The sequence below is a fragment of the Agrilus planipennis genome, unplaced genomic scaffold (genome assembly GCF_000699045.2).
Source record: "Agrilus planipennis isolate EAB-ADULT unplaced genomic scaffold, Apla_2.0 scaffold211, whole genome shotgun sequence".
Classification (NCBI taxonomy): Eukaryota; Metazoa; Arthropoda; class Insecta; order Coleoptera; family Buprestidae; genus Agrilus; species Agrilus planipennis.
Window position 1 is genome coordinate 135467 of NW_020438967.1, and position 13357 is coordinate 148823.

At 34.3% G+C, this 13357-nt stretch overlaps 1 protein-coding gene across 1 annotated transcript in view; it reads right to left on the reverse strand.

Moving 5' to 3' along the window:
* Positions 1-2576: 2576 nt before the first annotated feature.
* The window catches only part of LOC108738439 (YEATS domain-containing protein 2), a 28254-nt gene continuing 17473 nt past the window's right edge, over positions 2577-13357 (reverse strand). Inside the window, exons 6-7 of the mRNA XM_018471844.2 lie at positions 2780-3011; positions 2577-2713 (exon numbers count right to left, since the gene is read on the reverse strand). Of these exons, the coding sequence (XP_018327346.1) occupies positions 2617-2713; positions 2780-3011 (329 nt within the window). The 3' untranslated portion in view covers positions 2577-2616. The remainder of the gene's footprint in view (positions 2714-2779; positions 3012-13357) is intronic.

Below are 13357 nucleotides of genomic sequence, written 5' to 3' on the forward strand. Positions count from 1 at the left end.
TGATTGTACATGTGTCTGAATGTGCCAAACGAGATTCTTCAAGCTTTCTGCCTTACTGTCTTTTGCTACTGCGGGAAAATTAATAAGATTTTCTAAATGCGTTTCAAGAATTATCATCTCATTGTCATATGTTTCTTTAAGCAACTTCCAAACTGCTTCATAATTTTCCCCATTGACACTAAACCCTTCAATTACTTTAAGAGCTTCTCCCTTAAGTACTCCCAATAAATATTGATGTTTTTGTGCGAGTTCAAGATCTTCATCATTATGAATAGATGTTTCAAAACTAGATTTAAATAACATCCATTTTGAATAGTCTCCGTTGAATTCAGGTAATTTCAGGTCTGGCAGCTTTGGTTTCTTTCTGCGCGTATTACCACTGCTTGCATCATTGTTTTGACCTTGATTGACATGATCTTGATTTCCAATACCTCTAAATTTACGTTCTTCTCTTTGTTCTTTATCTCTGTCAATAAGTTTTTGAAATATACTAGCTAGTGTATAAAATTTGTCTTCAAATTGTTTTCTTTCTTGTTCATGATCTTCGTCTGATAACTGTGCTTGCTCACCTAACCTATCTGTTTCATCTTCAATCAGTTGTTGTAAATTTTCAAATTCTTGAAACCAATCATTTAACTTTTGTAGTCTGACTTCAACTTCTGATGCTAACATGTTTGTATGCTCTTTTGTAACATTTTCCATCCGTGTTACTTGAGATTTGACTACTCCTCGCCTTCTGATAAGTTTTTGAAGACTTTCCATGATGCTATTTTATCTACTTTGATGCTATAATATCAACTTAGATGACTTCTAAATTGACATTGTCCAACTTTGTTTTGATATGTTTTTTTTATTGTCTTCACAATTATCTGCGTTTGTATGCGTTGTTGGCCGTTAAACTGACGCCATTAATGCGTGCTGACAGCTAACAAATTTTCCTTCTTGAAATTGACCTATGAATTTTGCCTGTTCTTCGATCTCAATTATGTGAGCCGACACGTTGGGCGCCAATGTTCTTGATTGTTGTGAATAAGATCAAATAATCATTTTTTAGTTACAAATAAAAAAACACTTTATTAAGCATCCAAAATGACACACTATTGCTTCCCATTACATCAAAACACCTACAGCGCCCCGATCTATCTATACAAATTAAATATGAATGACAATATCATGAATAACAATATCAATATGTTTTTCCTGACTGACCCTACAATGGAATAAAACCATGCGAAAAATCTTTTTGAATTGTTGTCGGATCGTGCAAAATATGTAATATTTTATGAACGACCCCTAACAGAAAACAGAAAGGTGTAAGAAAAATGCTGACTACACCACTGTATTCTACTGAAAAAATTCTATAAAAATACCTTATAACTTTTTTGATAAGTTCAAAGATAACTGAGACACGAGGAGGTGCTTCAAAGGCGATACTTTTCAATTCCATCGTGGATCTCAAAAACTAATGAGGATATAAAAATTCTGCTTACTTTATCTTTAATTTCACAAAAAAAATAATAAACTGTCGCGAAAAGCACAACCCTCCATCTTTAGCAAAAAGGGAGGTCCCCCCAAAGGTGCCAAAAATGGAATACCATGTACAATGAAAAAGAAAAAACAAAACATTAAATGCAGTTAAGCGTTTTACCTTAAAATTTACTTTTAAGTAACATGACATGCATAATAAACTACTATAGATAAGATAAGTGGTATTTACAGAACCATCAACTCGTCGATAACTAAGCGGTAATTGGTTTATCTTTACATTTGGCGTTGACAACCGACTCTGTGTAGCTCCTCATTCCGTATTGCAATTTGTACTCATGAGATTTAATCGTACTGCACCGACATTGCCAAATAACGCCTACAGCCAGCAATCAGATTGTAGCTTATTGTGGTTTTCTTAAAAAAAATTACCCTTAACCACACCACTATACTTACAATGCGATCCCTTATTACATCTAGCAGACGTTCTCCAAAGCTTCATACTTGTTTCAACTATACCCTATTTAGTTCGAATTACTTGAATTTACAAAATAAATTGAGACATTTAGAAGAATATTTTGCAGGATTATTTTTAATGCATTAAAGTGAATTAACTTTTGAATTAATTTTTACCACTAGAGATGACCTCAAATTAACGAAGGAAAATTTTTGCTGCTATCAGATTTAAACTGATCTAACCTTGCCGGCGCTCCATTTTTCAACATTCTTGTGACATCTATTGATAAAATTTAATAGCCAATAGAAATTAAACTCAAAAACATGCACACTTATAAAAAACTAGAAAGTATAAATTCTAGAGGTTCTTCAATAGGAACTTCTGGCATTGTTGACAAAACGATTGTGAAGTAACTTCTTCCACTGAAAAATGGCCTGAAAAGAAGTTCTGAAGGTCAAAAAGTAGTTATATGTAAGATGGACAAATCATCAACATGATTTGGTGTACTGCTTTACTTTACTACATTTCACAACATTATTTTTTTCACTTTAAAACTAAAGTTAACTATACATGTTCTCTTTCCAATTTAATTACTCCTTTATTTTTAATTTTATAAATATACAGTATAAATATATTTAAATGCTAAGTACAACGGTAGGTAATTTAAAAGTTATTTAATTATCACTTTTTTCCGCTACAAGAAAATTTAATTCAGGCCTGTGATGTAAAACTTTTAAGATGTCTTCGACTGTCAATGTACATTCACCTTCCCTAAAATTACATATAAGCAACTGATATTTTAAAACAAATTCTATTTTATTCTATTTGCGTTCGCACCTGTAATTCCTTTCAAATACTCTACAAGCTCTTGCTTTTCGAATTAAATTTTCCGCAAGACATATTACAGCCTGCAATATGACCCTCTCTGAACTATTAAACAATAAGCCTGGAATTAATTCTTCAGGTTTTAAAACTATTCCAACATCAAATGCACACTGTCGTATATACGAACACTCGGAGTCGATCTTTGAATCAATTAATTTGCTTAAACTTCTTTTCGGAAATTTTTCTGCAACAAATATTCACAAACTGAAAAACAAAGAAAATAGTATACAAAAAGTTCATTAACATTAGTTAAGTCATTCTAGATATATTAGACTGAATATAGAAAAAACTGTCAAGAGTAGGACTCCCAGAAGTACAACATTGGTATTGGAATATGCGAGAATTCCTAATTAGCTTGATATCCACCAAATAAACTAAGCAGGGAGCAAAGGCGAATTACGGCCTTTTGCGTTTTCATCTGGTTTTGGAAAACACGGCTATCGAAATGGAAAAAAGGTGCAATTTAGCGTATTAATAGTATAGAACTGCAAAAGTTGATCATATTATACATTCAGACATTTCTGAGCTTCCCAACAAATAGACAAGTAAAGACCAGTATGCCGGAAACATTTTGGCATTCCTTACAAGCAATCTTGTTTTGTCAACCAAAACTTTCAACAAGCGTTAATGACGCAATGGTATGGATGTGTGGCTGCCACTGAGGCGAGTCTGAGCTCCATTCCCGACAAATGCTACACACCACTTTTTTATAATTTATGCTTATTAATTGATTGCTAATTTCTTTTTTAATATTAAATGCATTACCTGAACAATGCTTCTGTATGATTAATTACAATCACAATGTTTCAGGAGAAAAAGAAAAAGGCATTAAAGTGAAATTTCTGTTATATTTTTCTGCCACAAATTACGGCCGCTTGACGTGTCCATGTTTGGACCATTACAGACATATTACAATGTCGCTATTGATTCATGTCTTTTACGTCATCCGGGAATACCTTTAACAATATGAAATTCTGCAGAACTACTCGGTCAAGCATTCGAAAAGGCTATGACACTCATAAATATAAAATCGGGTTTTATGAAAACCGGTATATTTCCTTTCGACAGGAACATTTTCATAAGCGACGATTTTATGTCAAGCGGGGTTATAAACCCATCTTTAGAATCCGAAGCTTAATTATTGCAGCAGAATAAACAGGCAACAGATGCCTTGATGCAGGAAAATGAACAATCTCTGAATCAGCCTACAATTTCTAAAAATTTCATATTGCAGCAGCAGAATGAACAGTCACCAAACCAGCCTATGACTTGTAAAACGACGTTGTCACTGCAACAAAATTTTGAAGAAGCTCAGAAGCTCAGCGATTCAATGATTCCAAAGAATTTAAGCTCAACAAGAGATATTGATCCAATGAAAGGCATTTTAGTGAACCCAATCGAGTGTAGAGAATATGCAAAGACGAGTCTCGACTCTCTGAAAAAGGAAGAAAAAGGGGGAAAAGTTGTATCGGCACCGATACACCGATTAAACAGAAATTTGAAGAAGTGGCCAAAAAAAAGAAGAAACCAAAGAAATAGTTGAATAAAGATTCGGGCTATAGGGTCGTGGTCTAAGTGAACTATTCTCTCCAGACGTTTCTTCAGCAACTGCGGCGTGGCTTCGTCGGCCTGACTAATCCGATGAACGCTCGGTGTAGTAGAATGGCTTGTCAGTGTGTTCGGCGCTTTCTGCATAGTTTTCTTTATGACTGGGTACCATACTTTATTCAAACGAAACCAAAGAAAGTCGAAAAGGTTACCAGGGTTTTATTTCCAAGTTCTGGAGAAGGCTCTGAAAATTCTGATTAAGATTCAGATGCTCTATCTAACGGATCAGATAACAATAACATCCCTCTGTCATTACTGAAACATCCAAAAAAAGAAAACGTTTTTTATTGCTAAATATTCTGGAAAGAAACCAAGCATTATATTGGAAAATTATTGATAACTGATAAGAAAGATGAATATGTCAATTATCTATGCAAAAGTAGTTAATGTCTTTTTATTTTCCTTTAGAACCGGATTTTGCTACTATCATACAAGATGATATTGAGCTTATATTCCCATTACCTAAAATGGAAAAAAAAAACACAAAACGTCAAGCTGTTTGCTACTCATTCCCAAAAAAATACTGAGGCGCTTTAATCTAGGTTAAGAAAAGATAATTATTAATGTTTGTACCTCTTTGTTCATGTTTACCATAAATATGTTACGGAACATCATCATCAGTCAGACTGGTTGAACACGCATCTCTCTTTCCTATCTTGCGCTAATCTTCGCATTTCCCTAAAGCTAGAACAACCCATATCCTTATATATATGCGAACAGTAATCTAATCTAGGTCTACCTGTACCCCTCCTAACTTCCGTTTCTGCCTCTAATATGTCTCTACTAACCTAACTCGCCTATTTTTTATTGACTTCCATAGAGTCCTCTGTTCTCTTACTCTTTCTAATAACTCTTCATTTCTAACCTTCTCTATCCACGGTATCCTCATCATTCGCCTGTAACACCACATTTCAAACGCTTCTAACATTTTCTTTTCCGCCGCGCCCACTGTCCATGTTTACGGAAAATAATTCAAGTTAAAGGTTTTCTATTTTTCATATTTCATTTCGTTTGTCTACTGTTTTAGTGTACCCCCGTCTTATTATACGGTACCCCTATGGTTGTTAAACTGTTTCCCACCCCTGGGGCACACTATAGCAAATTTGTGATCTCACAAAACTAAAAAAATAAGTAGTTTCCAAGTATAATTTTGATATTACTTTAAGCCTTTCATGAAAGTTAAGAACTGCTGATTTTATAATAACTAATAAGAGGACCATATAATATAGTAGACGGTTGTTTTCTAAAAATAAAAATGACTTTTTGTTACACTTCCCCCACTTAACCCTACATTTTCTCCTGCATAGCTTTTACCGAGACAAGACGTTGGATTTCCTGCCTAGGCATACTTTGTATGTGTCTCCATTTCTGATAATTGGTAATTAATCTGTTTTAATCCGTTTGGGAGTTTGGAGTTGTACTTTTGATATAAATGATTAATATAGGAGATTTGTTTTATGTGTTTAGACCCATTGTGTCTGTTCCTTATCCTTATCTGCTACAGTTTGTGTGTTCGATTTTGGACTGGTTTACTGTTGACAGACTGAAAGTTTCATATATCAAACCAAGACATAAGAAGAGTAGAAATGAGGATGTATCAAATTACAGACTAGTTGCTCTGTTGTGCTCGATTGCTGATTTTCGATAGTATTGTTACTAATACTCTATCGGATCAATTCACAAGTTTTTATCGAAATTTCAACATGCGTTCATCAACGGTCATCAATCATACCTGTTTCAAAAATTACGTTGATGAAGCTGCTGAGGGGCTTTAGACTGATATAACATATACTGACCTGGACGGTGCGTTTGGCGCTATCAACCACAGATTTTTGCTGTCTTGCATTAATATAGTTATCAAACAATTTAATAAGGTGGTTCGAATCATATTTGGATAATAGAAATTCTATAGTTGGGGTTAACAGCGTCGAATCTCTACCTACGTTGGTTGAGTCTGAATACCTCAGGGTTCACACTGCGGTCCTTTTTTGTTTATCACATCTAATATTGATGTTAATGTGATCGAGTATTCTCACATACTAATTTATGCGATGGTGTCCTTGTTTAAAATAAATTTCTTCGAATTAAACATTGAAAAATGCTCGACTGTCACGTAAACGTAAACAATTTCAATTTGGTTATAAGATTAATGATAAGATTATTAAAACAGCATGAGTCTAAAGATTTAGGAATAGTTTTTGATGAAGAATTAACTTTCAAAAGTCATGTTATTTATCTTGAGGAAAACATCAAGAAACTTATATTTTATTATAAAAAATACTATGGAATTTACGCAATCACGAACACTGATTAGGCTTTATGATTCTTATGTATTATCCGTACTTATGTATGAGTCTATTATTTGGTCTCCTCTAACAAAGGGTGTATTTAGACTGGAGGGGATGAGGCACAGGTGTCTCTGTTTTTTATCATTTAAAAAGAGTTGTGCCATGAATCGACTATCTCATGATTACGTAGAAGTAGCGAATAAATGGAATACTTCCTCTTTACAATCATTGAGAGAATACCATGACGCCTTATTTTTCTTCAGATTACTGAAGGCTCTAGTGATTCAATTTATTTGCTTAATTAAGTGAAGTTGTAGGCTACAGCTAGGCCACTAAGGAGTAGACCTCAAGGATTCTTTTATGAACGAAGCAAGGTGTTAAGGCCTTTTCTTGGAAAAAGAAATCTAGAGAATTTTAAATAATTTGAAATAGATGTTAAATTTAGAAAGTGCAGGAACAACTGTAGATAAGAAAAATATATAATAATAAATAAACAGCATGCCGAGGGTGGTCGGTCTTGCCATAAATCGTAGGTAGTTCTTAAGAATCACGAAGTGACCCTGACTATAAAGAGCAGAGGGTGAGGGGTAGCGACGGTGCTGGACACAATTTAACTTTGAGTTTTAAAACGAGATTGAACGTCAACGATATAGGTTGAATTTGTACCCAAAAAGAAAAAACTTTGTACTTATACTGAAAATAAATTTAAACTGCAATCTGTATTTCAATATAAGGATATAAAGGTGACAATTTAATAACTAGTGGTAAAAATTAAGTGTTTGAAATTCTGTGACTCTAATTAATAAACGTATAGTTGCATGAGATGTGACTATCAATAATTGTGGTTTTAAGAAGAACCGATTTTATAATAGCGTTGGACACATTTCTACATCAATGATGAATTGAACAATATTACGGCATCCGATGATTGACACTATTGCAGTATCCCAAGGTTGACACTACTGCAGCATCCAAATTAAAGTGAGCCTGGTGTTAGACTGATTTATTCAATTATTTACACGCTATTTATATAAAAATTGTTTACATTGGATTAATAGCAATAGTTATTTCAGCAGTTTACATCTGAGTATGTAAATGTCTATGACCTAGTTAGTCGCACTGTACCGCGATTTTACTAAGTCGGCACAAATGATGAACTTTAATTATTACACATTTAATTTGTTTAATGCTATACCGAGTGTTCTCACAAACGTGTGGTACTATGTTGAAGAATAATTGGTGGAAAAGTGTGTGTGATTGCAGCCTACACTCATTGTACAATGTCGAATGGTACAGCGTACATCAAATAAAGAAAATATAAAGGATAAAGGTAAATATCCAATTATCATTTTCTTCCATTTTCTTAAAACCATTCAATATGTGTTAATTAGTACAAATAAAATAAATAACAATGGACCAATTAAAATTTAAAAGGATATATATTAAGGAGAGTTTGACGCGTTTTTTAAATTGTTTAGATTCAGAGGATGTAAATCCTCATGAAGTTAAAAAACGACCAGAAAAATGTGAACAGTTATACAAGCAGTACAACGCTATTGTCGGCTTGACTGATCCGATGAACGCTCGGTGTATTCGAATGGCTTATCAGTGTGTTCGGCGCTTTCTGCGTAGTTTTCTTTCAATATAGACTCCTCCGCAGGAACAAGGGATTCTATAAACACCGGCGGATATTAAAGGATCTCTAAGATCTTTAGCTGATCTTATTAAGATTCGTAGCTGTTGTGTGGGTTTGAAGAAGGTTCTGATGTTATGACGCTTCAATAACTTCCCAATGCGATCCGTTACCGTTTTAATATATGGTAGGGAGGCGAAATCTACGGGCGGTGGTTGAGGTGTCTCCGGTGCAGTTCTCCTGGGATGAAGCTGTAGCTAAAGTAAATCAACGCTTTGCTATCAGTCGTTCAGCTATGAGAGAGATCACCATGCAGCTGCATCAACTCTTACATGAACATAATCAGTTGATCCGATTGTTCAAAACATCCTTAAAAATGATGCCATTGGACGATCATAAAATAATGAACAAAGAAGACAAAAAACATGCAGAACATGAGAGACGCTTCAACGCACCAATGTTAAACGAAGTAGCCATTGCGGTTGTTGGAGAATATGGAATCTCGTGACATTGTAATTCAACGATGTGATGGTGATATATGTATGTATACAAATGTATCAATGCAAGCATAAAACAACTAATGGCAGAAATAACCCTCTACTGTTGTTATAAACTTTTTTCATTTTGATTACTAAATAAAGTAAACTATTCTTCTACAGATCAAGAAACAAAACAACGTCAATTCGATGAATTTTTATGTGTACGGTTTTATGATTCGTCTAAACGAGGAAAACCACATTTTGAAATGCCGCAGATTATTTCATCAGTTCGCCGTTGATATGCATGTCAAAACTGAAATAGAGCATCTGACATATAAATATACGTTAAAAATAGAAACAATTACATTCAGAAGAATACATTCATTCGTGCGATGCCATGAACACAGATGGAAATAGAATGAATGTCGGTCGACTTACTATTTAAGAAATGCTCGAAGCGTTATCCCCGTGCTTTGTTAGCTGATAAAATTGCAGGCAATGATGGTTACCCTCTGTATCATCGTCGCCCTGTAGAAAACAACGGATGAACAATATCGTTGCAAGTCAAACATGTGGATGTCGTAGTCAAGAACAGCTGGATTATTCCGTATTCACCGCTGCTTTTCAAAACATTTAAAGCGCATTGCAATGTTGAGTACTGCAATTCAGTCAAATCGATTAATATGTTTGCAGTACGTCACGAAAGGAAACGACATGACTGTATTTAGTATTGCACCTTCAAATAATAACGATGAAGTCTCACAATGTCTGGGAAGATATGTTAGTAGCAATGCGGCAGTTAGGAGAATCTTTTCATTTTCTATACATGAACGTCATTCCACCGTAGTCCATTTAGCTGTTCATCTGGAGAATAGACGAGTTTATTTCACGATAGAAAACGCAGCGCAAAGAGCTGAACGACCACCAACGACAACGCTGACAAGCTTCTTCTTATTATTCATATAATTTGAAGAACAAATACAAAGACAATATAGCTGAAGATATTTTGCATCGAGTACATTCAATAACGGCAAATCCCGAACTTGAATTTGACTTCCAGTGTTGTTAGAGGTTGCTTGTTATTTTTTTTCTAGACAGTTTAGAATTCTCAACGGCATACAACTGTTTATTTGTTGTATCAGGTATCAATAATGCTGATAATAATATAAGCAAAATCAATTTGTGCAATAAGGATTTTCATTGGGAACTTGGTACAATGGGGGAGAGAAAATCAATATACAGGGTGTCCCATTTATAATTATTAAAAAAAAAACATGGCTTTTATGAAAAATGTTGAAATAGTACGCCATTCGCATCAATGCAACACTGACAGCGCTGTACCCAGTTGCTGCGAATTTTGGCCCAGATACCGGGAATATTTCGAATTATACGATAGGCATTGGTAATGTAACTCACCACCAACTGACGATTGAATGAGAACCCTACTAGAATGCACTATCACACTACTAATTGTCCTTATTGTAATAGTCTTTTATGAAATGATCACTAAAAAACAAGTAAATTCCACAACAATCCAAAGCAAAGTGAACAACTTGTTAGAAACTACGACATTATGTGTATTTATTCCAGTCACTTCCAGCAGTGTAATTATACGAGGTTATATCAATATTTAGCTTTTTATATTTAATGAAAACAAAATAACCAACTCGGTCCTTCTGGACACATCCTTGTATTACTCCACGTGGGGTTAATGAGCCCTACCAGGCAAAACTAACGTCAGAATGAGCAATTTAACACGTGATTTGTCAAAGTAGGTCTGCATCACATACATTTGTTTTCGTACACTAGTACGTTATGTTACAAAACCCTCACCAAACGCTGGGTGGCCAGAATCGTTTGTGCACCGTTTCTAACTATTCCGTAGTCGTTATAATTTCTTTTCTATTTAAAATAACATAATACTCGACGTCATGGGCTACATTAGGTCCGTTTACGATCATGGGATTTTCGATTGTGATAGATATGTAGTTTTTTTAACATGTTCAGTCATCTAATGGACCTTAACGCGAGTGCATTTTCTTCGGCTGAACGTAACTTAATGCCAAACATAAACAATAACATTACCCCAAAAAGCAGCTGATTCCGACCTACTAAAGGTGAATTTTTTTACGATCGACTGGCAATCGTAATTAATTTGCGATTGTGCAGGGCCGGCATCAAAACTGTTATAATTTTATAACTTTTTATTTTGTTTCAAAATACCAGCTAAGACAAGTTTGGATCTACTATAATTATGATTGACAGTCTTTATGTTAATAAGCATAATCTTCAGGCTTTAGCAATTTCTTCAAAGGCTATTACATTATGGAAACCTGCTTCTAGTGCTCTTGTATTAAATGAAGAATTTTGGCATAATCTTCAACAAATTTTTCAATTGATAAAACCGATTGTAAAGTAGATAAATATTTTAGAGGGTGATAATCCTTTAATTAATAAAGTACCAGAATGTTTTTATGATTTATATAATCATTTTAATAATATTGAAAATATTTCTTATCAAATATGTCAATTTTTATGTGATATTACTATGTTTATAGTTGATAGAAGATATAGATTATATGATTTTATTTTTTCATAGATAATTTCTATAAAAGTTAATAAAAGTTAAAGTTCTTTATGATATGTAATAACGAAGGATTATATATTTTATAAAAAAAAAATTGACAGTGGTGAGGGATCCTGTATTAATAACTTAGCTTAGGAAAGGAAAGAGTGAAAGTGCGTCTCCAACCAGTCTTAGGACTGACAACCTTATAACGATGATGATATGGTTGTATTGTAAACGGAAGATTTTGTCTCATCTTTTGTCATTAAGTACGTAACGTGTAACATTTCTGGTACTTTATAATTTGACAGGTTAATCACTTTCGATACATCAATCGTGTCAATATATGGAATTATTGATAATCCAACTGATTTGAATTTACCGGAAGTGTTACATTTTCTTAGTCGGCGAGTGTCCACCAACCGTGTGAAATCGAAGCGGATATAAACAGTAAAACAAGTCTTTCGGAAATTTCGAAAATATTCACGAAAAGAAAAATATGGCAGAACAAAGTTCCGCCGGGTCAAAAGAAATGAAAAGGAGTACGCCAACATGACAGTTCAAACGTCACATAGTTTTGCATCAATAATACAGAAGTACCGATGATATTGACGTAAGTGCCTTTGACACCAATAAAATACTTATTAATGCTGGTCCAAAAGGTAAAACGATAACGAAAAAACATCTGTTGGGATAGCATCCGATAAACTATTTGCATTACGATCAGATAGTAAAAAAACACACTGGTGAAATAAACGAAACAAACACTCTAATGATGAATGTCATTCACTGTCACGCAATTAAGAGAAGCTGTACAAATACGCTGTGGTTCCTCATGAAAAAAAAAACATTTTCGAATGAAACTGTTATCTCAAGTAAAATGCATGTACGACATACATATGTTTTTCAAAGTCGTAAAGAGAGAAGAAATAAAGTTATCGATTTTGCTGCCGAACTAATTCGTATAAAAATTTGGACCACTGTTTGCTCCGTGAGTAAGTATTCTGCCAGTAACAAGGTATCTACAAAGTTTAATAAACATATTTCGGCGTACTGCACTTTGTGCAACATTTACAAAAGCAGCGGATGAGCTGGAAAAATTATTTACCTCACGTACACAGGATTATTCCCCTGTAAATGTACGCTGGGAAATATTAGAACAAAAATATAACGCCTTACGAATCGTAGATGAGGAGATTTTCAATAATCTACTGCAAGGAAATGCTAAGAAGGAAATTCTAATGATAGACATGTAATCTTCAGATGAATATTCGAGAAGTTTTTTCACACTAAAATTTCAAGCCAGTGGTCAGAGACAGAAGAGACAATACGAACAGGGTGCGACGAACTGAAAGAATACGATGATGATATTTGCGAGTGTTTCCAGTACTCGTAGACCCTGAAATTGATAGTATTGATAAAATCGAATTTCTTATTTAGGGCAACTATTCCGGAATTTCATGTAGGTCGAGTTTCCCCCCAATAAGCGGAAACAATCAAAAAATGATAAACAATTTAAAATCGAGATTCGGGCGAGATCTCCAAATCGAAGTTTACGTGCATGAGCTGTTGATATTGGTTGTAAATAATGCAGCAAGTAAAGAAAAAATGGAACTCTCAGCGTTATAGGTACGATCGAATCGAAACAAATGCGCGCTCTAGAAACGTTGGGTATTCTAGTGATAAGTGTTCGGTTATGTTTTTTTCCAAAAAATGAGCACATAATCGTGTTTGCAATGGAAGGGTTTGACTTGGATGCTAATTCACGTGAATATGTGACACTTAAAACCAAACAAAAAGCGACTGATTTAAATAGCTGCGAAATAAGTGCGCATTTTGTGAAGGAAAACACGACAGTGAAAAATATTACTGTCATTGGACCAAAAAATAGACTCCTTAGTCAAAAATGGGGCATGTTTTCGTTGTCTAAAAATCGAACATCAATCGCGAAAATGT